Here is a 26447-nt window from a genome sequence, read left to right as displayed (position 1 = left end):
TCAGCATTCAAAAAAGATAAACACATGCAATTTGCAGCAACATGGATGGCGCTGGAAGGGATCATGCTCAGTGAAATAAGCCAAAAAGAAAAAGAAAAATACCGGATGGTCTCACTCATAGCAGGAATCTAGAAAACTTAAATAAGGGACCAGGAAAATGAATAACTATAAGAAAGTGAAAATCAAAATCAACAAAAACTATGAACCAGAGACACTTTTTGGGGGGTGGGGGGCAGGAGGGGAGGGATTGGGTTCAGAATGGGGGGATTGCAATTGTATGGGGAATATAAAAATAAAATTTATTAATTAAAAAAATAAATTAAATAATACAATTAAAATATATAAAATAATAATAATTTACCCTTATATGGGATTACTAATTTAATAAATTAATAATTTACCTTTAAAAAAAAAAAAAGTTCACATGAAGGCCTCCTCTGGTGGTGCAAGCGGTTGAGCACAGCGCTGTGAACCTGTCCACTGCCTCTGCAGTGCACATTCAATCCCGGCCAGCCCGTGAGGGTCCCAAATGGTGCAGCAGACCTCTCCTGTCTCGCCAGCTGCTCCTCTCAGCAGTGTATTTCCTCAGTCTGTCTGTTCTGTTCCCTGCTCTGTCTCTGGTGAATCCTCTCACCCTCCCGCTCATCTGGCCCACTCATATACCCCCGTTCTTGTATAAATAAATAAATAAATCTTTAAAAAAAATCCACTTGCATGAAATAACTATACAACTATGTTTGTGGGAACAAAATATAGAAAGATGTAGTTTATTATAATAACTATAAAAGTAAATGGATAAAACTATATAGAAGCAGTATATTTTTATGCTATTGATGGTAAGTTTTATATTAATTCTATTAAATTGTTATCAATTTTGCATGTGAGATATAATCCCATAAAATCAGAAAAAAATAACTATAAAATACATAGAGAAGAAAAAGAGGGACGAATCAAAGTGATACCAAAAAAAATGAAATCCAAAATGAAGCTGTACAGAGGAAATATGAGAAAGGTTTAAAACACATAGAAAGAATGTGGAATTAAGTCCTTTCATATCATTTATTACTTCAAATGTAAACAGATTGACCATTACAATCAAAAAGCAGACATTGACAAAATGGATTAAAATCCATGATCCACAATTCATTTTCTATCCAAAAACACATAAAGGTTGAAACTGAAAGTATGTTAAGCAATAAACATGCAAATAGTAACCCAAGAGTAGACATATCTATAATAATATCAGACAAATTAGACTATTTCGAAAAAGGCTGCAAAAACAAAGACAGTGAATTCTACCTTGACAATTCATCATAAAGATAAAACAATTATATTGAATATCTATTTCATATAATATACATATACTATATAGTCACCAAACAACGGAGCTCCAAATCATATGAAACAAAATTGAAACAGACAAGTTTAATAATAATTGGAGACTGTAATATCCTAATTTCAACAATTGATGGAACATCTAGACAGGAATTAATGAAATACAGAAATTGAAAAAAAAAACTACATAGCAACTAGAGCAAACAGATTACAGGTATAAATGTAGGTATGTAGCAATAAATGGATAAATATACATATATTTTTATATAGTTACTTTTTTTAATATTTACATGTTTTACTTCATTCATTTTTGTACAATGTTTGATTCTCCTCTTAGGTGTAATCCTCATAAAATTACCACCACCAAGACACTGGGGAAACATTACCACAGATTCCTGTGCTATTCCATCCTGTTGTTTTTTTTTTTCCCCTACCCTGTTTTGATCTCTCTCCCTCCCCATCCCTTGCTGAATGTCTCCAATTTATAGTTTGCCTGCTAGTTTTGCCTTTTCTTTTTCTGATCCCTTGTATGGTTTCCCTATGTTCCTCCTATAAGTGAAACTTACACAGGTTTCCCTGCTATCAGAAAGTATCAATAGATTATTCCTATGAAATCTTTTGGAAGCCAAATGATATAAAGAAAAGTAACTGCCTTTCACTTAATTGAAAAAATTCTTGCGTATTCTCAAATCCAAAAAGTGACCTACCAAATCATACTAAACAACTCCTAAAACTTAAAAGAACACTAACATATAGTAAAAGTAGAACCGACCTGATAAATACACAAATTGTACAAAGTATATCCCAATGAAAGAGATTGTCAGGACCACTTTCATTCTCAGGGTGCTGCTCCCTCTAGAACGGCCTACTGCAAAACAAGCATGGATAACTATTTCTCTTTCTGACTTTGGTCATAATCACTTAACAAAAACAGGTACTAATGAAGGGCTTTCATAAAAACTAAAGCTTCATTATGTGAACTTTTGAAAAGCAAGGATCCTGTAAATACATATTGATAAACATTTTTATTTTTATAGACATAGATATACAAAAATATAAATAATGAACATAAGTATATAAATGTGCACTGTTATATATCTATGTACATATATATCATTAATTTTACATATACATAGATACATATACATTATGTATATATACATATATATGTATATATACATATATACATTAATTTTATATATATATAGTTTATATATACAACTAAAGAATATTTTTGTCCAATAAAGATGGAACATTCTTTGAAAGACTATATGTTAAACCATAAATCGAGTATTAATAAATTTTAAAAGATTGAAATTCTACACAGCATATTCACCCACCAAGTGGAATAAAGCTGGAAGTCAATATAGGAATGACACTGGACAACTCAAAAATGTTTTCCTCAAAAATATGAGGAAAACAAACAACATACACTTAAACTACAAGTGAAAGAAACAAATCACAAGAAAATTAGAAAACAGATAAATACAAGTTCATGGTTGAGTAGGACAAACAGATAAAAGAGCTTGGAGCCCTTGGTAGATTTTATAGGCCTTAATGCTGAAGCAGGGGAACAGCACACAGGCAGACCAACAGGCGGGGAGGCAGGGAGGCAAACAGCAAGCCATCCCCATGCTTTCTTTGGCTTCTTTCCTCTATCTCCCGATCTCTCTCTAATCTCTAGGATCTCTTGGCCCAAGCATCTGTAACCATACGTGTACATGCCCCATGCTCACACTCCCCAGCATCTTTTCACTGTAACACTTTATCACATGTGAGCAATGGAACTCCAGAGGACAGTAAAGCCACAGGTGGAGGCCATAGAGGCTATCAGAGGGAGGTGAAAAAGTTTGAGTCACTCTATTTCCCTTACACTCTGCCTTTTGTTCTATTCAGTGCCTCAATGGATTTGATACTACCCACTGCACTGGGGACAGTCATCTACTTGATTCAGTGCATTTGAAACAGGGCTGTGGGGGGCACTAGCCATCTGTAGTGGGCAGGAATGACACTGAGAAGGTTTTCTATGATCCCAGCAGACGGGGTAAAGGAGGAGTCAGAGTCCTGGAACCCTCGATGGCTTTTGCAGGTTTTTTATTGGGATTTACCAGGCACATGGCAGGCAGGGGTGCTGGGGGGCCGGGACGCTGGCAGTTCTCCCAGCCCCCAGCAAATCCTCACTCTATCTGGACTCTCTGGCTTTCTCTCTGCTTCTCTTCTCTCGGCTTCTGTTCGCTCTTGGCTTCTGCTGGCGTCCCCGCGACGCCACCCTTATAAATTCAGTCTCTCAACTCAGGTGTACCCTCCTCAGGTGCCCGCCATCAGGCATGCATTCAGGACCACAAGTTTCCCTCATCTATCCTAATGGCAAGAGGGAAGAAAAGCCTGATGCTTTTACCTTACCCTACGTTGGCCCACACCAACAACAGGTCCGTGAGATACCGGGCTCCAGCCCTTTGGTGCTCCTTTCAGGCCATGTCAGCAGTAGGGCCAGAGGCAGCGGTAGCCACCCAGTCACTGCAAAACTCTTTAGCTTCTCTCTTTGGAGGTTGGCTGCTAGATATGCCCCCTTCCTACCTTTCTGTCTCCTCCTTTTTTCCTTCCTCTGGAGGCCAGAAACAGAGTGCAGGGAGTCTGAGGGTGACCAACCGCCTCCTACCCCACCTATATCCTATTTCAGGGTCATCCACCCTAATTGATGCCTCCAATTGGACCACTGAACCTGGTTGGTGCCCTAGGGAAGGGCAGTTTTGTCTAGTGAGGGCTGAAAGCCACCATTTTTCTAGTAACTCCTGCTACTTAGGCAGCAGTGGGAAAATGCCAGTCTTGCCCTGAAGTCTGTGCTGCAGGACTCCAGTTTCACACTTAGTCAAATGGCAATCTCTTCTGGAAACATTCTTACAGACACACCCAGAAAGAATGTTGTTGAGGCAGGCAGGCAAGGCAACTAGGAGGCCTCCCAGGCCCCAAAGAATCTGCACTCTTTCTCAGGGCTCTCTGCACCTGCACTCTCGCTCTGGTGTTGTCTCCTTGTCTCACCTCTTCTGTAGTCATGCAGCTCATCCTGTCACTGCAGCCGCTGATGCTGTTATCCCTGCATCTCGGCTCAGGTGTGCACACTTGCATGTGCACAGACACCATGCTCCAGGTGTCCCCAATCAGGCACGCATGCCCTGTACCCAGGGGCCTTCTGTATTAACACACTCAAAGCCACAGAGGCTGGTGGCATAAAGACTGATGAATTAATTTACCCTACACATGTTTACCTGGTATCTGGGCATCCAAAGACATATTATGGATGGGTGTGGAACAGTTAAGATGTGCTCTTTTTAAAAGCAATGTGATTTTTTTAAGGATCAAGTAGCTGCCTTTTAAGTGCAAACATCAGATCTGAAATATATTAAAGACAGAATTGAGTACATTTGTTGATAGCTATAGGGGGAGAGTGAAACAAAGGGAGGAGCTAAGAACAACTTTAAAAGAGTGATACATGAAAGTACCAGATACTTACAGAAGATATTTATAGGAACAACAAATCTGATAAAACACCTAAATTAAGTTTGATTTTGGTCATATTGAGTTCAAGATGCCCATAAAAACTGCAGGTAGTTACATGAAGTCATAGTTGAAGGTATGTATTTGAAAGTCATGGTGTTTACACTATGAGACTGGTATGCTCACCTTGAATGTGTGTATAGATAAAGAGAGCTAAATACTAAGTTTCGAGGCACTGCAAACTAAAAACTAGGAAAAGGAAAGAAAGTCAGGAAAGGAAGCAAGAGGAGCCATCCAATAAAGTTAGAAGAGAACAAAGAAAGAGTGAGGTTATGGGATAAATTTTGTTCCTCCAAAATTCATATGTTGAAGCCTTAAAAACCCAATGTGACTATATCTGGAGACAGGGTGTTTAAAGAGACTAATAAGGTTAAATGAGGTCATAAGGTTGGAGACCTAAACCAATAGGATCGGTGTCCTTTTAAAAAGAAGAGGAAACACCAAGCATGTATGAAGAAAGAGAAAATGAACATACCATAAAATGAGGAGAAGGGGCTGAGGAGAAACCATACTTGCCAGCATCTTGATATTGAACTTCCAACCGCCAAAGTTATGAGAAATTAAATTTTTGTTGTGTAGGGCAGGAATGGACACAGGGCAAGTTTTCTAATATTCAGCAGACTGGGTAAAAGAGGAGTCAGAGCCCTCAGTGGGTTTTTTGTAGGTTTTTTTATTGGGGTTCACCAAGCATATGGCAGGCAGTGGTGCTGGCCTCCCAGCCCCCAGAAAGTCTTCACTCTATCTGGGCTCCTGCTGCTCTTCCGTTCCTTCTCGGCTTCTCTTTCGGCTTCTGCTGGCGTCCCTGTGACGCCGCCCTTAAAAGCACAGTCTTAGCCCAGGTGAATCCCATCTACCTATGCCCACACCCTATTCCAGGTACCCGCCATCAAGCATGGATTCAGGACTGCAAGGATCCATCATCTATCCTGATGGCGGGAGGGCAGAAAAGCCTGACATTTTTCCTTACCCTACATGTTGTTTAAGCACCCCGTTTGTGGTATTTTTTAATAGCAGCCCTAGCTGATGAATACAAGAGATATCCCAGATTCTAATTAAGAAAATTGCATACAAAAAAGAGAGTGATCACCGACACTCAATATCACTGATCAGTTAAGCAAGGCAAATACTGAGGAATGATCTTTGGATTTGGAAACTTTGCTATGGCCATTGATTACCTTGAAAAGAATAATTTCAATATCACAAATGGAGAGGATTTAAGAGAGACAGAGAAGAAAGCCCAGATAATTTGAAATGGAACATTTGTGGGAACCTTGCTTCCAGAGGGGAGCAAAGAAATAAGGAGATGGTTAGAAAGGGTGATAGGAGTTGGGTTAAAGGAATTTAATGTAGGAACTTGATAGTGTAGACTGTACATATATTATTTGAGTGGTAGAACAGAAAAGGTCAAATTGATTCAGAAGAGACTGGAAACAATTGCAAGAATGCTGCCATTGACTAAGTTAGAAAGCATGTGGTCCAGGTCCCACTTTATCTTAGAAAGCAGTAAAGATAATTCATTCAGTGTAGTAAGAGGGGAGATAGAGCACAGGACTGTATGCAAATGCATATTAATATTGAAATACTTAAAAATATAGATACATTGTAAAACTAATACAATATAATTTTAAGAGAAATGCATGTTCTGGGAGAGGGGCTAGGCAACTGGATTTTCCTTTTTGGACTTACCAGTATGTATCCTCCTGTTAAATGGTCCCTAAATGAAGATTAACAAAAATTAAGACAGAGATAACTGATAACTCTGGAAAGATTTTACTGCCTGAGTAGCAGAGCCAAGAAAAATCTGAGGCCTGCCTAATTATCAGGAGGTGCTTTTTGTAGTTTTTTGTGTGTGAAACATTCCTGGTGCCCACCCACAAAAATCTACTTTTGCATAGTACCAACAAACCAACACAGGCCAATAAGTTGGGCAAAGGCAGGGAACTGAAATAGGAAGAGGATCAGAAGGTGAAAAGAACTTCCCAGGGAAGGCATGGAATTAGTCATGCTGCTCAAACTTTACCTGTGTGTTCCTGGAGTTGCCCACACCAGATACTGGGACTAAACTTCATGGAGCAGTTTGAAAATCTTTTAGAAAATGTAGCTGGTTCTATGCTTGTATAGAATAGAAAAGTGTTACAGTCATTATTTTACAGATATTGAAGATAAAATTTCCCCAAATTACTCTGAGATTGTAGCAAATGAGAAGTGCTTTGAAGTGGTTGATAGCATGAGGTCTGAAGCCAGGACATCATGACGCTTCCATGCTCAGTTTTTAATAACCTTAGCCAGGTCAAATTTTCTGTTCTTCACTTTCTGTCGCTATAAAATAAGGTCTTTGATAGCACTTCATAGAGTTTATTGAAGAACCCTATAATTGAACAAATTGATGAAAAACAGAGCAGTGTTTCCATAAATAATGATCAATATGATTGATATTACTTTTGTTATTATATATAAGATACATATAAACACAGAAAAGCACTCAACAATATTAGTTTCTTTCCTGTTTCCTTTATGCTATTTTAATGTCAGTTAATGCATTCTTGGAATATATAGTATTTCATTCTTAGATGGTATGGTATCTTGGGGTTTAAATGTTTCCTTTTATAGTCTTAGTTTCCAAAGTCATATAAAGTATGGCTCTTTTAGGTGTCATTCTCCCTAACCCATGCAGAATTAGGGTATCTCTAAATATACACTATTATTGTTGTTGCCACTACTGCAACCATCAGCACCAATAACAAATGATAAAAATAAACATTTTCCTTTTTGCTGTAGGCTTAATAATGGCCACCCATTATTCAGGTCCTGATTCCTGGATTCTTGAAAGGTTAGCAATTAAAGAAAGTGGGTCTTAAGAGGTGTGATTAAAGTAAGGATCTTGAGATGGGAAATTATTCTGGATTATCTGAGTAAAATAAATGCAATGACAAGAGTCCCTCTGAAAGAGGCAGGAGAATACACACAGAGGAGAAAGCAATGTGAAGACAGAGTGTGAAGCAGAAATTGTGGTGACGTGGTCACAAAGAATGTGAAAAAATTCTGGACATTATCAGAACTAAAAAGAGGTAAGGAATGGTTCTCTCCCAGACTCTTTAGAAAGAACACAAACTTACCAACACCCTTATTTCAGTTTTCTGGACTCTAGAACTATGAGAGAATAAATTTATTTTGACTTAAGATACCAATGTTACAGTAAGTATTTACAATAGTCTTAGGTAACTAGCATATTGTCTTTGAATTCTATATATAATGTTTTACATATATTATTTTTGATAATTACATCAGTTCCATGAATAGAATTATACTCCTTTAAAGATATAGAAATTGACATCACAGAGCTAGGAAAATTAGAGCTGGACCTCTTACATAGGTTGATGATACCCAAAACAATCATTATATGTATACACATGTTATAATGGTTCTGTGTTTTTTACCACACTTAAGGACTATGTCAAAAATAAAATGAAATAATAATATATAATAAAAAAATGAAACAATGTAGAAAAAATATATAACATCCATATTTATTATAGCATTACTTTTAACAACTAAGATATGGAAAATCTAAGAATCATTTCATGAATGAATAAAGAAAATGGGGTGTGTGTGTGTGTGTGTATACACCATAGAAAAGTTTTCAGATATAAAAAAGAATGAAAACACACCATCTGCAACAACATGGATGGACCTTGACAGCAGTGCGATCAGTAAATAAACAAGACAAAGACAAATTCCATACACTTTAACTTATATATGGAATCTTGTAAAACAACAGCAACAAAAACACCAAGTAATCAATACAAAAATATGCTGGTGTTTGCCAGATGCAAAGCATTGGGAGTGGGTGAAATGGGTGAACAGGGTCAAAAGGTACAAACTTCCAGTTATAAAATCAATGTCATGAGGATGTAATGGACAACATAGTGACTCTATTAAGTAATACTGAGTTGCATATTGAAAGTTGCTAAAAGAGTAGATCTTTAAAGTAGCTATCTATGGTGGCAAGTGTTAACTAAGATTTTTTGTGGTGATAATATGCAACATACCCAAATATTGAATCATTATGTTGTACACCTGAAACTAAAGTAATGTGTATATTAATCAAATGTCAATAAAAATTAAAAATAGATAAACACATGCAATTTGCAGCAACATGGATGGCGCTGGAAGGGATCATGCTCAGCAAAATAAGACAGAAAGAAAAAGAAAAATACCGGATGGTCTCACTCATAGCAGGAATCTAGAAAACTTAAATAAGGGACCAGGAAAATGAATATAAGAAAGTTAAAATCAAAATCAACAAAAAACTATGAACCAGAGACACTCTATGGGGGGTAGAGGGCAGGAGGGGAGGGATTGGGGTCAAAATAAGGGGGTTGCAATTGTATGGGGAATATAAAAATAAAATTTATTATAAAAAAAAATAGGTGAGAATTCCAAATTTGAACTAGTGTTCACACACTCTGATATGACAAGCTCTTCCTACTTCAGTACTTAATTTCTTTTTATTCTCTGAAAGTTGGAACACACTAATGAACAACTAAAAGGTGAAGAATGGAGAAGAAAAAATTATTTAATACAAACTCAAACATCTCAGCTCCAATGGTTAAAGGATTTCTGATAACAAAATAACAAAATTTCCATGTTCAAAATAAGTCATATAGAAAAGAAATCTCTTTGCTGCTAATTTTATCCAATTACTAAGATAAGACACACTGAAGAAAAATATGGCAGCAGTTGACACAGCAACATAAAGTCTAGCATTGTTAGAGTTGTCATTTTCTCATCATTCTGAAACAGCGTATTGAACTTCAAAGTAGAGAGTTGGTGAGTAACATACTTATTATGTAACTTGGAATCTTTCTCATTAAATATACTGTATTTTTCAACCCAGAATTTTAATAATTTCCCTTGTAAAAATGTTCCTGCTACAGTGTCATATTTTTCTATTAGGAAATAAGTAAAATTTTCTTACTTAGAAGGCACATCCCTACACTTTGTAGATAAAGAAACTGTTCCCTAGATTTAAAACTATTTATTTTTTTATTTTTTTATTTTTAAAGATTTATTTATTCATATATACAAGAACAGGGGTACAGGCCAGATGTGTGGGAGGGTGAGAGGATTCACCAGAGACAGAGCGGGGAACAGAAGAGGCAGGCTGACTGAAATACACTGCTGAGGGGAGCAACAGTGAGACAGGAGAGGTTTGCCCCGCCATGTGGGTATCTCTGGGGCTGGCCTGGATTGAACCCGCGCTGCAGAGGCTGCGGACAGCTTCATAGTGCTGTGCTCAACCACCTGGCCACCAGGGAGGGCCTTAAAATAATTTACTCAAGATCACTTATTTAGTCATTATAAACCATGTCCCTCAATACTTCATATGAAACACATGTGCAATGTACAAACACATTTATCAATGACACATTCTTTGAAAGATTAAAATGCAGTTAATAACCTCTGAGTTGAGGGCCTCCCTGGTGGCACAAGGGGTTAAGCACTGCACTATGAAGCAATCTGCAGCCTATGCAGCATGAATTTGATCCATTGCCGCCAGCAGGCAACCCACAGAGCACAGCAGACCTCTCCTGTCTCTCCCATTGCTCCCCTCAGCAGTGTATTTCAGTCAATCTGCCTTGCCTGTTCGGTTCCCCACTCTGTCTCTGGTGAATCCTCTCACTTTCCACATCTCTGGCCTGTACCCCAGTTCTTGTATGCATAAATAAATAAATATTTTTTAAAAATAATCTTTGTGTTCATCCATAGGTATACTGTATCTTAGAGATAACATCATTATCAAGCAAAATAGTGACAAGTTGAAAAAAAATTTTTTGAGGTAACATTGGTTTTTAGCTTTGCTTTTTAAAGGTGCAGGATCTCCCCCACCATAGTCCACCATGACAGTCCATTGTGCTCCCCGCTACTTTTTCTTGCCCCTCCCTCTTCACATCTGGTAACTTCAGTTCTACAGTCAGATTTCTTAGGACTTGTTATTGGTTGGGCTTTATCTGATGCTTTCTCTTTCTCTATATTCTACATATAAGTGACACCATCTGGTGTTGTCTTTCTCCATAATTTGCTTATTATAATACCCTTCAGTCCTGTCCATGTTGTCACAAATGGCAAGATTTCATTTTTTTTATAGCTGAATAGTGTTCCATTGTGTACATACACCACATATTTCTCTGATTTGGGGCATGTAGTTTATTTCTATAGCTTCACCATTGTAAGTAGTGCTGCAGTGAACATAGATGTACAATATTTCCTTTGAATTAGTGTTTGTGTATTCTTCCATTAGATACCTAGGAATGGAGGTGCTGGATCATATGGTAGATCCATTTTTAATGTTTTGAGAAACTTCCATAATGTTTTCCATAGTGGTTGAACCAATTTATATTCCCACCAACAGTGTATGTGATTCCATCACATCTTTTCCAACAATATGGGCTGTTTTCACAGTTGTGAGATGGTATCTCAGTGTGGTTTTGATTTGCATTTCTCTGAAGACAAGTGACGTGACGGTGAGCATTTTTTCATCTGCCTATTGGGCATCTGGGTGTCTTCTTTGGAGAATGGGCTACATAGCTCTTCTGCCAGTTTTTGATTATGTTCTTTGTTTTCTTTTTGTTGAAAAATGGTATAAGTATTTTGTAGTCCTTTGATATCAGGCCTTTGTCAGATGTATGGTGTGCAAATACTTTGTCCCAGTTAGTAGGTTGTCTTTGTTTTAGAGACAGTTTATTTCACCTTATAGAGGTTTTGTTTTGTTGTTTTTGTTTAAGTCTGATGTAGTCCCAATTGTTTATATTCTCTTTTATTTTCCTTGCATTGGAGATGAATCCACAAATACATATGTAAGGTAAATTGCATGGAATTTCTGTCCTATTTTCTTTGGCTATTTAATGGTTTCTTGTCTAACATCCAAGTATTTTACCTATTTTGAGTTGATAGTTGTAAGAGAGAGTGGCTGAGCATTACTCTTTTGCATGTGGTTTTCCAGTTATCTCAACACTATAGAAGAGGCTTTGATTTCTCCAGTGTGTATTGGGGCCTTTTTGTCATAGATTAGCTTTCAATATAAATGTGGGTTTAATTTTAGGCTCACATTTATATTCCATTGGTCTGTGTGTCTGGTTTTGTTGCAATATCATGCTTTTTTGATTTCTATAACTTTGAACTATATTTTGCAGTCTGGGAGTGTGATGCCACAATTCTTCCTCATTTTTGTTAGGATTGGATTTGGTTATTTCAGAGCCTTTGTAGTTCCATTGAATTTCATTAATGATTTTTCTATTTCTTTGAAGAATGTCATTGATGCTTTGACATAAATTTCATTGAATTATATTCTTTTGGGTAAAAAATAGCTAGTTTCACAATGCTAATTCTACCAATCCAAGAACAGGGAATATTTTTCATTTCTTTGTGTTATCTTCTATTGCTTTTAACAAAGTCACCTCATTTGTTTAATTGAAACAAATTATTTCTTTTTGCTGTAATAATTAATGTGATTGTTTCTTGATTAATTTCTCTTATAGTTCATTGTTTGTATATAGGAAGGCAGCTGATTTTTGTGTATGATTTTGTAACCTTATCTATTGTTTAAATTAGTTTCTCAGTTGAGTTTTTAGGGTTATTTACGTATATATCATGACATGTGCAAACACAGATAGCTTTCTTCTACTTTTTCAATTTGGATTCCTTTTGTGTATTTTATATTCCTTTTATATATTCCTTCTCTTGCCAAACTGCTATAGCTAGGACATCCAATACTATGTTGAATAGTAGTACTGAAATCAGATATCCTTATCTTGTCTTAGAGAATAACTCAGTTTTTCGTTTTCAAGAATGATGTTAGCTGTGGGATTGTCATACATGACATTTATTATGTTAAGGTTTGTCCCATCTATCCCAATTTTTTCAAGGGTTTTCATCATAAATGGATGTTGAATCCTATCAAATGCTTTTTTGGCACCTATTGATATATCACATGATTTTAATCTTTGTTTTTATGTTGTGAATTATGTTGATTTATTTTGGATGTTGAACAAGCCATGGGTTTGTAGTATAAATCTAATTTGGTCATGGTTTTAATACTTTTAAAACATTGGCGAACTTAGTTTGCTAAAATTTTGTGAGAATTTTTGCATTGATGTTCATTAAGGATATTGGCCTGCTGACTGGCACTGACAAACATTGCTAGTCTATTCCTGGCCACTTCTAAGAGCATTTCAACCTCTGAATAGATGCTTCTGGCTGCTACAGGATGCCTTAGAAATGCTACCTGTGATTACCTCCAGTTGCCATTATGAGTTCGGTCCTGCTCTTCCAGTTATCAATGTGCCACCAACCTCTTGCACAAGCAACTTTTGGTTGGTCTATTGGACCCTGCAGACACTATCTTGGATGGAACAGATGCCATTTGTGACCTTAGAAACTCCTTTTTCTTCATCTATGTGACCCATTGTAAATAAACACTGTTGTTTTTACACTCTGTATATAAAGTGTCTTGCAATTATGAGCACATGGGTACATATGCACAAAATATGACATTTCCCTGGTTTGCAGTTTCCGTTTCAGGTCTGATATTCAACTCTAATATATTCTAAGTTGATCTTTTTTGTGTGGTGTAAGATAATGGCTCAGGTTTATTCCACTGAATGTGGCTATTCAAGCCTAAACTTATAATTTTATTTCTCTAGTAACTTAAACCTACCAAAATCTATATATTTTTTAGTTTTAGCAACTTTCTCCTTGGTTTCTTGATAGTTTCTCCCCTTGTGTGTGGGTTTTAAGTTGGTTAATACCTCTATTAAAATGACTAACAAGACATTTACCTAACTGTTGGCGCCTTACCTCGTGGCATCAGGATACTCCCCCTTTCTCTGATTGGCTGTGCTTCTTTTGGCCCAGTGCGCATGACGACCTCCGGCGCACCAAATAAGGGCATGTGCCCTTCCGGGATTAGCCTCTTTTGGCCCAGTGCGCATGACGGCTTTGGCCTGCTTCTTCCGCTTCCGGTCCCCAGCTATAAAGCCCCGCCGAAACCGAAAGTAAACGAGACCTGCGGTAGTTGAATGAAGAGTGCACGTGTCTCCCTCCGGTGTACCCCTGTTCTTCAGGTCGCTGCTCTCCCCTCGAGAACCTCGTTGACCAGTCCGCGGGCTCGGACAGGTGGCGCCCAACGTGGCGCTCGAGGTACGAGAGATTTACAGTAGACCCAGACGCGGCGCGCGGCGCGAGTTATTCAGGCCCCGACCCACCCGGCGGGACAGTCATTAGGTAAGTTTTGGCGTCTGAATTGTTTGAAAATGGGACAGGCACTTAGTGAGCACCAGCTTTATGTTTCCCAACTTAAAGAAGCTCTTAGGACACGCGGAGTTAGGGTTAAGTATAAGGATCTCTTTTCATTTTTTGATTTCATCCAAGAAACATGCCCGTGGTTCCCTAAAGAGGGAACCATTGATGAAAAACGTTGGAAAAGGGTCGGCGACGCTTTAAACTATTTCTACCGCGTCTTTGGACCTGAAAAGGTCCCTGTGACGGCCTTTTCCTATTGGAACCTCATTAATGATCTTATAGCCAAGCGAGGAAATGATCCTGGCTTACAACACACGATTTCCCATACTGAAAATATTCTTAAAAACGCTCCCTCCAGTATTGCTGAGGCTTCTCCTCCCGAGGCTTGTTGCGAAGACCTACTCTTCTTTCATAGTGAGGATGAGACTAATCCCCAAAATAATGCACCCCCAGTGCCAGATGGTGCCCCCCAACCTGCCGGCCCCCCCGTAAAGGAGCCCCTTCCAAATACACTTCCCCCATGCAAAAGCCTCTACCCTTCTCTGCCGCGACCCCGCCGTGGGTCTCCTCCGGCTTCCGAGGTAGACTGGGACGAGTTGGCAGAACAAGAGGGTCGCTACCGGCCTCCCCCCGCCTCTATTGCCAAGGACCCCATAAAAAAGCCTGTTTTAATGCAAACACTTGAGACCTTGGGAAACCAAATTAATACTCTTGTTAACCGTTTTGATAAATTGTGTGCTGCTTTCCCCGTGTCTGCTGACGGCCCTTCTGCTCCGCCCCCACAAGTTAATCCGCTGCCATTTTGTCCTTCTGTTCCCGCCTTGCTGCCATTTTGCCCTCCTTCTTCCTCCCTTGTTGCCTTGCCGCCTTTTTCTTTGACTCCTCCCACTCAGCCGCCCTCTCCGTCCCTCCCTCCTCCTTCGCGCCCTGCTCCATTACATCTCTTTCCGGTGGTTGAAACCACCAATGCCCAGGGCGTTGTTCAACGTCATCATGAGCCTCATAATTTCCGCAACGTTAAAGAACTGAAAGAGGTGGTGTCCCTTTATGGAGCCACAGCGCCCTTCACTCTCACTGTTTTGGACACCTTAGCCCAATCCTCTCTCACTCCGTCGGATTGGTACTCCCTGGCAAAGGCCACCCGTTCTGGGGGCGATCACCTCCTTTGGAAGGCTGAGTTTATTGATAATTGTAAGGTTTTTGAAAGACAAAACCGCGAGGCCCGCAATGGATGGACCCTTGAAATGCTAATTGGAGAAGGCAATTATTCTGATCAAAATAACCAAATCAATTTTCCACCCGGCCTTTATGCCCAAATTAGTGTTGCTGCCCTTAGTGCATGGCGCAAACTTCCCTCAAAAAACAACACAGGTACCCCCTTAATTAAAATACGTCAGGCTTCCGGGGAACCCTATTCTGATTTTGTTGATCGCCTCCAAACTGCTGCAGAACGCATGTTAGGAGGTACGGCTGGATCCTCTGACTTTGTCCGTCAACTGGCCTTTGAAAATGCTTCTCCCGCCTGTCAGGCCGCTATACGTCCCATTCGCCGGACCACCTCTACCATTATGGATTATGTCCGTGCGTGTGCAGACATTGACCCTGCCTACCAACAAGGACTGGCCATGGCCGCTGCCTTCTCGGGACAGACGGTCGCCGCTTACGTGGCTGGCCAAACACAAGCTCAGGTTACTTGTTTTAAATGCAAAAAACAGGGCCATTTTGCTAGAAATTGTCCATCACCTGCCGCTCCCTCAGTATCCCGTTCGTCTCCGTTTCCCTTCACTAATCAACAACCTCAAACCACGGCTACTACTACCTCCGCTTCTTCCCGACCCTCTCAACTCTGCCCACGCTGTCGTAGGGGTTACCATTGGGCCCGCGAGTGCCGCTCCCTCACTGACTCAGATGGAAATCCCCTACCCCCCCGTTCGGGAAACTTCAAGCGGGGCCAGCCCCAGGCCCCGCAACAAACAATGGGGTTCGTTCCATCGACGACCAGTCCCACCCCAATAAGTGGCCAACTTCCTGAGCCACCTCAGGTAGCGCCGGATTGGACCTCTGTGCCGCCACCGACACATTATTAACTCCAGAAATGGGCCCACAGGTGTTATCCACCACGTCCAAGGGACCGCCCCCGGCGGGCACCTGCGGCCTCCTCCTCGGCCGTTTCTCTCTCAACCTCCGGGGCCTGCATGTCTTTCCTGGAATCATAGATCAAGACTTTACGGGCACCCTTTCAGTTGTTGCCTCCGCATCTCTCCCATTACAAATCCGCCAGGGCCAAAAAATTGCCCAGTTGGTTCCTCTCCCCCTGTTGTCTGGGCCACGACAACAAACCCTTCCTCATCGAGGGTCGCGCACTAATGTCACAGATGTCCTTTGGGTTCAGCCCGTAACTAAGGACAAGCCCTCCCTTACTCTTTCTTTGGACGGCCACTCTTTCACCGGCCTTATCGACACGGGAGCAGATGTCTCTATCATCCGCCAGTCTGACTGGCCTCCCTCCTGGCCTACCGTAGCCACGCTCACCAACCTTCAAGGTATAGGACAATCTGCCAATCCATTACAAAGTTCCAAACTCCTACAGAGGGCCATACTGGCCACGTTAAGCCTTATGTCTTGCCCGGCCTCCCGGTTAATATCTGGGGTCGGGACCTCCTCTCTCAAATGGGTCTCATGATGTGTAGCCCTAACGAGGTGGTTACTGTTCAAATGCTGTCTCAGGGCTTTCTTCCGGGTCGTGGCCTTGGATCCCGCCTTCAAGGCATTACACAGCCCATCCAACCTAAGGGCCAGGTAAGCCGTGCTGGACTGGGAAGTTTTCCGTAGAGGCCATTGACGTTCCTGTACCCTCCCCGGACATCATCTCTATTTCTTGGAAATCTGATGACCCGGTCTGGGTCGACCAATGGCCTCTGTCCCAAATTAAACTGCAGGCAGCATACCAACTGGTGCAGGAACAGTTGGATGCCGGTCACGTTGTGCCTAGCACGTCGCCCTGGAATACACCTATTTTTGTCATTAAAAAATCCTCAGGCAAAAGGCGACTCCTTCAAGATCTCAGGGCGGTTAATGCCACTATGACACTCATGGGCGCCCTACAGCCTGGCCTTCCCTCACCGGCTGCCATCCCAAAAAACTTGTTCCGGGTTGTTGTGGATCTTAAGGACTGTTTCTTCTCCATCCCACTTCACCCCAATGATCAGAAAAGGTTTGCATTCAGCCTTCCTTCTATCAATTTTCAACAACCTCTTCAGCGTTTCCAATGGGTGGTTATTCCACAGGGTATGGCTAACAGCCCTACTCTCTGTCAACTTTTTGTTGCCTGCGCCATCCAGCCGGTACGTCTTCAATGGCCCTCTATTTACATCATTCATTACATGGATGACATCCTATTGGCAGGCAACCCCCCCCAAGAGGTTCTAGCCTGCTTCCACTCCCTTCACTGCCATTTAACTCGGGCAGGGCTAACAATCGCCCCTGAGAAGGTTCAAATTTGTGACCCCTACACCTACCTTGGTTTCCATCTCGATGGTCCGTATATTACTGCTAAAAGTGCAACTATTGCGACCGACCATCTCCACACCCTTAATGATTTCCAGAAACTTCTGGGGGATATTAATTGGCTTCGCCCCTATTTAAAGTTGCCCACAGCGGACCTTAAGCCCCTTTTTGATACCCTCCAGGGCGACCCTGATCCTGCGTCTCCGCGATCTCTGTCCCCTGAGGGTCAGATTGCCTTACAAAAGGTACAAACTGCCATTAATGATCATTTTCTTGTAAGTTTGGACTATTCCAAACCATTTTCCTTGCTTATCTTTTCCACTCAACACTGTCCCACTGGGCTCTTTTGGCAGGACAACCCTGTCCTGTGGCTCCATCAATCAGTTTCCTCAAAAAGGACCTTTCTCCCATATTATGACCTTGTGGCTGACCTTATTGTTCAGGGACGTCTTGCATCCCGCAAATACTTCGGCCTTGAGCCTTCTTCTGTGGTCACTCCTTATTCCAACCATCAAATTGACTGGTTACTACAGTCCACTGATACTTGGCCCATCGCACTGGCTTCCTATCTGGGCGTTTTGGATAACCATTACCCTCCTGACAAACTTGTTCAGTTTGCTTCCAGCCACCGCTTTGTCTTTCCCAAAACCACACAAAGATCGCCCCTTCCGTCGGTCCTCACAGTTTTTACTGACGGATCCTCCAATGGGACAGCTGCGTATGTGGTGCATGGTCATTCCACTGCCTGGAAAACCCCTCATTCCTCGGCCCAGCTTGTAGAGCTTGAGGCGGTGATCACTGTTCTTTCTTCCTTTGCCCATCAACCTCTTAATTTATATACGGATAGTGCTTACATCACCCAGTCGGTCCCCCTACTTGAAACCGCCCCATTTATCAAAACATCCTCCATGGCTGCGACCCTTTTTCAGCAGTGCCAGGCGGCCATCCGAAACCGCACCGCTCCTTTCTTCCTTGGCCATCTTCGGGCCCATTCGGGTCTTCCGGGACCCTTGACACATGGAAACAACTTGGCCGATGCAGCCACTCAGACAATTCACGTTCTTTCGGTCACCCAGGCCCAACAAGCCCATGACCTCCATCATCTCGATGCCCGGTCCATGCGTGTGTTGTTCCGTCTCACCCGAGACCAAGCCAGGCACATTGTTCGCTCCTGCCCAACGTGTGCTACTTCCCTTCCTGTCCCTCACTTGAGTGTCAACCCTCGTGGTTTGGCCCCTCAAGACCTCTGGCAAATGGACGTCACCCATGTTTCTGAGTTTGGTAATCTCAAGTATGTCCATGTTTCTATTGATACCTTCAGTGGATTTTTAGTGGCTTCTCCCCATGCTGGGGAGGCCACCAAACATGTTATCTCCCATCTCCTTTATGCCTTCTCTGTTTTAGGCGTGCCTAAGGCCCTTAAGACTGATAATGGACCAGGCTACACTTCCAAGGCATTTTCTGAATTCTGTGCCACCCTTTCCATTACTCATACCACTGGCATACCATATAATCCCCAGGGACAGGGCATCGTTGAAAGAGCCCACCAGACACTCAAAACCGTTATTCACAAAATCCGCCAATCTTCCTGGTACCCCTCCCGGTTGGCGCCCCGCAATATCCTGTGTCATGCCTTGTTTATTTTAAATTTCCTCCGCCTGGATGATGCTGGTAAAAGTGCAGCCGACCGCTTTTGGCACTCCTCCACCTCCACTCAGTTTGCGTTGGTCAAATGGAAGGACCCACTTACCGGCTCTTGGAATGGTCCAGACCCTGTTTTGATTTGGGCTCGTGGAGCAGTTTGTGTCTACCCCCACGATGCTGACTCTCCTCGCTGGCTCCCAGAGCGCTTGGTTCGCGCTGTACCTGCACCACCCAGCGCCACTACAAAACCTCCGGACGCCGCCGAGGCGCCCCGTCAACCCCTTCCGCCCAGGGTGGCTGAGTCCCTCTGAGGCGTCTCTTTTTGTTTCCTTTTCAGGATGCCTGTGGCCACCTGGATTCTCCTGGTTCTTCTACAGTACCCTGTCGCCCGTGTCTTAGCCGGCCTTGGACCACCCACCTCTCTCGCATCCGCGTCTTCTTCCTTGGATTCGCCCTGCAACTGCAAGGCATTACCTCTGCCCTGGCCACGGGTGCCTCCGGTTTGGCCATCTCCATTTCCAGGAACTTGCAACCAACCCCTTATGGACTTGCCTTAATGGACTTTTGCCGTATTTGTTTGCCCTGTTGGGTCCCCCCGTTATCTCTTTTATTACTTGCTATAGGTCCTTGTGTTTTAAACAAAATTGTTGGGTTTGTAAGGCAACAAATACAGCCCCTTCGGGCGAGACCTATCCAGGTGCACTATCACCGCCTGGAAATGCTGGAAAGCGGGGGCGCATATACGGATCTCCGGTCGCCATCTGCGCCTGGCCAGTAGGTAGCACAGCCTACATGCTATGGGAGTCCCACCGTCCTGACCTTTGGCAGCCTTTTAACTTCAGTCATTATCCAGCTTCCTGGCTGGGCCCCCTTGTGGATGCTGGAATGGATAGCCAATGACGGGTAAGATGGAATGCGGGACAAGACCAACCTAAGACAGCCCGCGCTCCCTTTCCATCTAGGACTGTCGGGTGATGACGGGTAAGGCTCGTCCCTGCAATCCGCAACCTAAGACAGGCACATTCCTCCTCACTAATAAAGAGAAAAGGGGGATCTGTTGGCGCCTTACCTCGTGGCATCAGGATACTCCCCCTTTCTCTGATTGGCTGTGCTTCTTTTGGCCCAGTGCGCATGACGACCTCCGGCGCACCAAATAAGGGCATGTGCCCTTCCGGGATTAGCCTCTTTTGGCCCAGTGCGCATGACGGCTTTGGCCTGCTTCTTCCGCTTCCGGTCCCCAGCTATAAAGCCCCGCCGAAACCGAAAGTAAACGAGACCTGCGGTAGTTGAACGAAGAGTGCACGTGTCTCCCTCCGGTGTACCCCGTTCTTCAGGTCGCTGCTCTCCCCTCGAGAACCTCGTTGACCAGTCCGCGGGCTCGGACACCTAACTATTCTACAGCTGCCTTATCTCAGATATTTCGGTTTTCTAGTTCTATGTTAGTTGTCCTTGTGGTCTTAACTCTAATGTCTGTCTCCCCAGATTAGTGAGACTGAATTCTGGGCTATTAAGCTTTCATGCTCTGCATTTTGAGTTGACATAGGGCCAGGGAATTTGCACAGAGATGTAAATCTGCTCAGTGAACTTCTTTTCTACACCTGGATTTGGCTTCTTAATTCCTATATTCCTTGATTGCCACATGAAACATTCAAATAGTTGTTTTCCATATTTTATCCAGATCTTTGAAGTGTTTTCACCTGGATGGTTTGTATGATATCAAGCAGATCAGTGTAAATTCACATATGGTTATCTTTTCATCTTTAAAGTAATTTATAAAAATCCCTTAATAATATGAAGCATTATAAACCAAAATTACCTCAATAAAAATAATAAAAGCAATTTACAAAGTCTAGAATTTATAAAGTGATGGAACTAAAATCTTATTGCTAATAATTGGTAGAAAATCAAGTATAGTCTTACATTTCTATGACTCCAGAAATTAATGCCTTGCTTTCAACTCTCCTATGTACCTCCAATTGAAAACTATGCTAATATTTTCTGCTAGATTGTTCCCTAGCTACATCACATGACAACCTTAAAGATAATCAAATATAAAGTATAGCTACATACAAAGTAATATCTCTGGCAAGCATTAATTTTTTAACATTTTGAGAGAAAAATATTTTGTTAAATCATTAAATAATTATCATCACTATATAATGAATTATATAGTAAATTATCATCACTATATAATTTAGTAAATTATCATCACTATATAATGAATATAATAAATTATCATCACTATAATATATATATAATGAATATATATATATTATAATATATAATATATAATAAATTATCATCACTATATAATGAATCATACTGAAGAGTTCATACCATATAAAACATAACATCACATCTCCTAACTATATTATATTTGATAAACTTCTTACTAAATTTATGAATTAAAATGTTATACTAACACATTTAGTTTTCATTTTTTCATGAATTTATTTACATTAAAAATATAATCTCATGGGTCCTCAGAACTCATTGAATTCTTGGGTCCCTACCTCATTATCTAACAGAAGTTCTCTCCTGTTTCATACCTCATTTCTTTCTTTCTTATACAATTTACAACTTAGATAATCCATCATCTTTCATTTGTTCCAGAGAACCAACATTACAGAAAACTATTATGGAAATCATGTGATCCAGCATTTAATGTATCAAATGTATTGCTGAATCCTCACTAGTTGGAATGCTTTCTAGTTGCATGGCTTTTGATAAATCAGAGTTCCTTTATCTATAAAATGGAAATAGTAACACTCATCACCCAATATGACAGCAAAGAACAGAACAACTAGTATAGAATGAGGCTGGTAATTAACATCAGAAATGATATTTTTATTATTGCTTTGTAATGAAAATATTTAGACACAGATTAATTACAAATGTGGTTTCTAATGAAGAGGTAGATTTTCCATAAAAAATTAAATATATTTCCTTAAAATAATTTAATGTTATTCCAAAATATGGCTAAACTCCAACAGAGATTAACATTTTGTTAAATTCCTCAAAAATCTTTAAAAGTGGCAATTCTCTCAAAAGATGATATTTGATAACATTTGTTAATATTTTGACCAATTACTAAGATACTTGAGTGTTTATCATCTACCTATCACAAGTGTTCAGTGGTGAAAGGTTTCATTGTCAGTAGTCCCCAAGTATCAGATCCTCTAGAGATACTCATTAAAATGAAAATCCTTGGCTCCCTCTTGAGAAATGTTCAATCAGAATCTCAGGGGAAGAAGACCAGGTATTTTCATGTCTATAAGCGCTAAAGGAAACATTCTAACACACTGTGATTTGAGAATCAGTGCTTTATTGATAAACAGAGAATAAACATGGTAATCCTTTTTTTCTTATATTGTGATAAAGCATGTATATTCAGGCATTAGTTATGGAAAGAAAACATATGTGAAAAGTACATATGTAAGTTAGGATCTTAACCCAAATGTTAGAAAGCCTAAAAATTGGTTGTAATATAGACACAATATTGATAATACCGATAAGTTTATTAAAAAATAAGGCAAGATGGCAAATGCTTCCACATGATTCTAACAATACTGAATACACTTAACATTCAGGTCTTTCACTTTATGGATTAACCTAAATGCAGCATAGAATGGCTTAGAGCATGTTAACATTTTCAAGTCTCCTATCATCAGCATTCTGCCATTCTACTTTTATTATTCTTGTATTTATGATTCAAGTTAACTCAGCAACAAAAAATAATAAAATATCTGCATAGGATATTTGTATGTATCCTATACATGTATGTATATATATTCAATATATATAACAAATAATAAAATATCTGTATATACTGTATAGGATATTCAAATTTACAAAGAACTTTCATACTCATTACCTATTTAAATTTCATACAAGCTGGGCCTCCCTGGTGGCGCAGCGGTTGAGCGCTGGGTTGCGAAGCTGCCCGCAGCCTCAGCGGCACCGGTTCAATCCCCGGCTGCTCCCCGGCCACCGGAGGAGGGTCCCACATGGTGCGCAGACCTCTCCTGCCACCCGCTGCTCCCCTCAGCAGTGTACTTCGGTCCTTCTGCCTGCTCTGTTCTCCGCTCTGGCTCTGGTGAATTCTCTCACCCTCCCGTGCTTCTGACTGTACCCAGTGCATGTATAAACAAAACAAACAAACAAACAAATAAATAAATAAACATGCCTCTATAAAAAAAAAAAAAAAAAAAAAAAAAAAAAAAAAAAAAAAAAAAAAATAAATTTCATACAAGTATGTGAGGAAAGTAACTTTTTCTGTAACATTTATTTTATTGAGGTTGCATTTGTTTACAACATTGTATATGATTTAAGTGAGTAACTTCACATCTCTTTGTGTGTTGCCAAACTGTACCTACCACCAAAGCTACCATATTCCTTCATTAGGCTCCCTCCACACTTACCCACTTACCTGAAATCAAGACTAGATAAGCAAAGTTTCAAGAGCTAAATTACAGTGTGTTACAGTGTGGGGGGAAAATTAGTCTTATTTTTTCCCTACATGGGATAAAACACTGTGAAATTCAATCTTCAACTGAAGGCCCTGCAATTCTCCCAAACCATAGTTCTTTGTTCGTTTCTTTAACAAAATTTCAGCTAGTGTTAATAAATTAAAAAGAGAAATTGCTTGTCTGTCCACTCAGCTTTGTTTTATGCCCATTTCATATTGTCTGTGTTGTAATTCATACTTTTGATACCATTTCTGATGTGTAAAATTGGTTGTAAATATCTTAAAAAGAGTTCAATTGTAAATAAACTATTGTGGCTGTTTAAAAAAAAGACTAGAATATATGCTTTTTATACTAAAGCTCATTTTCTCTTTAATTATCTCATTTACTATATTTTTATTACATACATTTTACAGTGGGTTTTATTTCCCAGTTGTCCCACATGTTCAGACATCAATATCTCATAGCAGGGTAATGTGTATTTAGGTCAGAAACTGCTATGCATGCAACAGATTAAAACAATTATTGCATAAACAAAATGAATGTTTATATATTAAATTCCATTATCAGAGTTTACTAATAATGTTCAATTGTTCCAGCAAATACACTTTTTTAAAGATCTCCATGATATTACAAATAAGCAGACCCAGGTGTATATTGGGGAAAAATGGACTTTGGAGTCAACAAGTAATGCACTTTCAACCATTTCTATTGTTTTTATCTTTGGGGCCTGTAGATCAGTTATTTAACCACTCTTTTTCTCAGATTCCTCAAATAATGAAATTTTCTTTTTAAAAAAAGGAATATAAAGAAATATCCTATGGATAAGTTATTTAACCACTCTCTTCAGATTCATCAACTAATGAAATTTTCTTTAAAAAAAAGGGGGGGACATAATAACAATTAGGTAAACAGAAGTATCCCCCAAATTCAGAAGATAGTAAAAACATAAGTAGTGAGAAGGAGAATAATTTGGCTAATTATAAAATTGCTAATAAAACTTCATTATTCTAATAATTGTTCTTTACCTCAAAATTACTTTTTATGATAAATTGCAATCCAGCTAGCTTGTAATTGCAGTATGCAAACAGATAAGTAGTAAGTACTCACAGAGTGTTTAAATTCTTCAGTTTCTTGAAGGCACTCCCAGGAATTTCTCTTATTCTGTTAAATCTCAAGTCTCTGTGAAAATAAAAAGAGAGGGAAAGCTGTAATATGTTGATTTCACTTCCATTTCTGGAAGCTTGAAAGTTAATTCTCCTTCTGCAACCAAACATACAGGAATAAAGGAATAACTATAAGTAAGACAGACACAAAAGTTACTGAGTAGGTTCATTGATTACAGCAGATTATGCATATCAATTTCCATATGTTGGTCCAATGTTGTCAGGCAAGCGCAGTAGTGACAGAACACATCAAATGTTAAAGGCAATTATGTCATTTGGTGTTATTTAGATGTCATTTACATAACATCAAAACAAATTCCATGTATGGCACCAGCAATTGAGTAAATTTAGTTTGTAAAATAATAATTGACATGTGAGATGTGACCTATAAACTCAACATATCACCACTGTCTGAAGTTTAGGCTAATTTATCAATAAGTCAATTTTTCTTAATAGTCCAGCAATACAACAGTCTTCTAAGGAAGTATTAAAGCAAGTAAATAAAAGTTAGTTTGAGAGAGATTTATCCACAACAATCATTCTCTTTTATCAATTAGCATATTACTTTATTTAGCATGTAGTATTGACTTTGTGCATAATAAGTACACAAAGATGAGGGAGATGCCACCCCTGCTACTGAGCAGGCATAGTTCAGTTGAAGGTGACAATTATTATAGAGCTAATACATAAAGCATTAGGGGAACATAGATGAACGAATAAAATATGTACAGATAGTCAATGTAAACATTGGTCTGCCCAGACCCCTTGTATGAGAGGGAGATCAACCCACTGTACCCCTGTGGTTTTGGTGGACATGTCACTCGTGTCCCTGCTGCCCCTAATAATGTGACTAAGCTTGGCCAACTGAGGACACTATCTCCTGTACACATTGTTTCTTCCATGAGAATATAAGATTGGTCAATTGAGGACATTCATGGGTGTTGATGTGGATGCTGAATAAAATAGAATCATGTACTTTATATATTCAGAATATATCGTAGTTAGTATCCAGGGATACTAGTATTCCTCTTGTTCATACTAGAGAGAGGCAGCCTAAGGACAAAACCAAGCAGAAGCTCAATATAACAATATGTAGTAGGCAGCTCTCCTTCCTAGTCTGCCCACCTGTGTCTATGCAGGCATCTCTTTTAACAAACCTGTTCATTACAAACTCAGCTCATCCTGACCACCTGTATGTGTGCAAGAATCTTCTTCCCCTTTCCTTTTTTATATAACAAACCTTCCCTTTGGATATATAAAAAAAAAGGATCACATATAAATAATATGTAGTCTCTACATATTACATAATAATAATAATAATTACATAATATTTGCATTAACATATGATACATAAAGTTATATAGACCCAAGTATAGCAGAAGCTGCCATTTTCTTTTAAAACAAAAAGTTTAAAATTACAAAATCAGGTGAAAATGGGACAAGAAACAAAGCCTTGGATCCAGTGCTGGCTAAG

At 40.0% G+C, this 26447-nt stretch overlaps 1 protein-coding gene across 1 annotated transcript in view; it reads right to left on the bottom strand.

Annotated features, from left to right (window-relative positions):
* PXDNL (peroxidasin like) overlaps positions 1-26447 on the bottom strand; it is a gene marked incomplete at both ends in the record, with an annotated part of 520299 nt that overhangs the window by 288369 nt on the left and 205483 nt on the right. The window contains 1 exon segment of the mRNA XM_084230567.1: positions 24918-24989. Within this exon segment, the coding sequence (XP_084086693.1) occupies positions 24918-24989 (72 nt within the window).

Source organism: Talpa europaea (assembly GCF_964194135.1).
Source record: "Talpa europaea genome assembly, chromosome: 3".
NCBI classification, from domain to species: domain Eukaryota; kingdom Metazoa; phylum Chordata; class Mammalia; order Eulipotyphla; family Talpidae; genus Talpa; species Talpa europaea.
Note: the sequence above shows the minus strand (reverse complement) of the source record. Positions and strands in the feature narration are given on the sequence as shown.